Source organism: Babylonia areolata, chromosome 9, assembly GCF_041734735.1.
Source record: "Babylonia areolata isolate BAREFJ2019XMU chromosome 9, ASM4173473v1, whole genome shotgun sequence".
Classification (NCBI taxonomy): domain Eukaryota; kingdom Metazoa; phylum Mollusca; class Gastropoda; order Neogastropoda; family Buccinidae; genus Babylonia; species Babylonia areolata.
In genome coordinates, this window is record NC_134884.1 from 21,390,405 (window position 1) to 21,392,904 (window position 2,500).

The 2,500-nt window shown below is 52.9% G+C and overlaps 1 protein-coding gene across 1 annotated transcript in view; it reads left to right on the forward strand.

The window, feature by feature from the left end:
* The window catches only part of LOC143285779 (A disintegrin and metalloproteinase with thrombospondin motifs 18-like), a 257,129-nt gene that overhangs the window by 215,299 nt on the left and 39,330 nt on the right, over window positions 1–2,500 (forward strand). Inside the window, exon 9 of the mRNA XM_076593195.1 lies at window positions 532–669. Within this exon, the coding sequence (XP_076449310.1) occupies window positions 532–669 (138 nt within the window). The remainder of the gene's footprint in view (window positions 1–531; window positions 670–2,500) is intronic.

The following is a 2,500-nucleotide window of genomic DNA, read 5'->3' on the forward strand; positions in this document are numbered from 1 at the left end:
ATCGCATCGTATCGCATCGCATCGCATCGTATCGTATCGTATCGCATCGTATCGTATCGTATCGTATCGCATCGTATCGTATCGTATCGTATCGTATCGCATTATAACTGTTTCAGTTTCGGCATGCACTATGACGGCGACGGGAACTACTGTCACCAGCATTGCATTGCATTGCATTGTATCGTATCGTATCGTATCGTATCGTATCGTATCGTATCGTATTATAACTGTTTCAGTTTCGGCATGCACTATGACGGCGACGGGAACTACTGTCACCAGCATTGCATTGCATTGCATTGCATTGCATTGTATCGTATCGTATCGTATCGTATCGTATCGTATCGTATCGTATCGTATCGTATCGTATTATAACTGTTTCAGTTTCGGCATGCACCATGACGGCGACGGGAACTACTGTCACCAGCATTGCATTACATTGTGTTATATCGTAGGGTATCGTATCGTATGGTATCGTATCGTATGGTATGGTATGGTATCGTATCGTATCGTATCGCATTATAACTGTTTCAGTTTCGGCATGCACCATGACGGCGACGGGAACTACTGTCACCAGACAGTGGGCTCCATCATGGCCCCTACACTGGTCAGCAAGGACGGCACCCTTCAGTGGTCAGTCTGCTCCAGGGCCTACCTCCTGCGCTTCCTCAAGTCAGTCCTTGTTGCTTTGTTATTATTCTTTGTTGTTGCTGTTTTTGTTGTTTGGGGTGGGTGTGGGGGTGTGGGGGTGGGGGTACAGTCGGAGGGGGGTGGGGGTGGGAGTGTGGACGTGTGGGAGGGGGGTGGGGATGAAACACGAAACACAGCCTGCAGGGGTCAGTCTGCTCCAGGGCCTACCTCCTGCGCTTCCTCAAGTCAGTCCTTGTTGCTTTGTTATTCTTTGTTGTTGTTGTTGTTGTTGTTTGGGGTGGGTGTGAGGGCGTGGGGGTATGCAGTCGGAGGGGGGTTGGGGTGGGAGTGTGGACGTGTGGGAGGGGGGTGGGGATGAAACACGAAACACAGCCTGCAGGGGTCAGTCTGCTCCAGGGCCTACCTCCTGCGCTTCCTCAAGTCAGTCCTTGTTGCTTTGTTATTCTTTGTTGTTGTTGTTTGGGGTGGGTGTGTGGGCGTGGGGGTATGCAGTCGGAGGGGGGTAGGGGTGGGAGTGTGGACGTGTGGGAGGGGGGTGGGGATGAAACACGAAACACAGCCTGCAGGGGTCAGTCTGCTCCAGGGCATACCTCATGCTCTTCCTCAAGTCAGTCCTTGTTGCTTTGTTATTATTCTTTGTTGTTGTTGTCGTTGTTGTTTGGGGTGGGTGTAGGTAGGTGGGGATAGGGTAGGAGGGGTGTTGGGTTGGGATGTGGGCGTGTGGGGGGTGGGGGTGTGGGGGTGGGGATGTGGGCGTGTGGGGGGTGGGGATGTGGGCGTGTATAGGGTGGGGGGGGGGGGGATGTGGGGGGTGGGGATGTGGGCGTGTGGAGGGTGGGGGGGTGGGGATGTGGGGGGTGGGGATGTGGGCGTGTGGGGGGTGGGGATGTGGGCGTGTGGGGGGTGGGGGGTGGGGATGTGGGCGTGTGGAGGGTGGGGGTGGGGATGTGGGGGGTGGGGATGTGGGCGTGTGGGGGTGGGGATGTGGGTGTGTGAAGGGTTGGGATGTGGGCGTGTGGGGTGTGGGGTGTGGGGATGTGGGCGTGTGAAGGGTAGGGATGTGGGGGTGGGGATGAAACACATACATAACACACCCTTCAGTGGTCAGTCTGCTCCAGGGCATACCTCCTGCGCTTCCTCAAGTCAGTCCTTGGTTGTTGGTTTTTTTTTGTCTTTTTTGTTGTTGTTGTTGGTGGTGGTGGTGGTGTGGTTTTTTTTTCTTTTTTTGTGTGTTTTGTTTTGTTTTTGTTGTTCTTTTTTTTTAGGATGGGGTTGGGGGATGGAATTAAGAAAAGAAAAAGTTAAAGATAAATCCAAACACCCTGCTGTGGTCAGTCTGCCTACCTGCTGTGGTTCCTCAAGTCAGTCTTCGTTCTTTTTCTTTTTCTTTTTTTTTTCTGGGGAGGGAGTGGACAGAGGGGTGGCTGTGGAAGGGGGAGTGGGTTGGGGTGTCAGCATAGACACATGTACAGAGTGAGTACAGTGGAGTGATGGCCTAGAGGTAACGCGTCCGCCTAGGAAGCGAGAGAATCTGAGCGCGCTGCTTCGAATCACGGTTCAGCCGCCGATATTTTCTCCCCCCTCCACTAGACCTTGAGTGGTGGTCTGGACGCTAGTCATTCGGATGAGACGATAAACCGAGGTCCCGTGTGCAGCATGCACTTAGCGCACGTAAAAGAACCCACGGCAACAAAAGGGTTGTTCCGGGAAAAATTCTGTAGAAAAATCCACATCGATAGGAAAAACAAATAAAACTGCATTCAGGAAAAAAATACAAAAAAATGGGTGGCGCTGTAGTGTAGCGACGCGCTCTCCCTGGGGAGAGCAGCCGGAATTTCACACAGGGAAATCT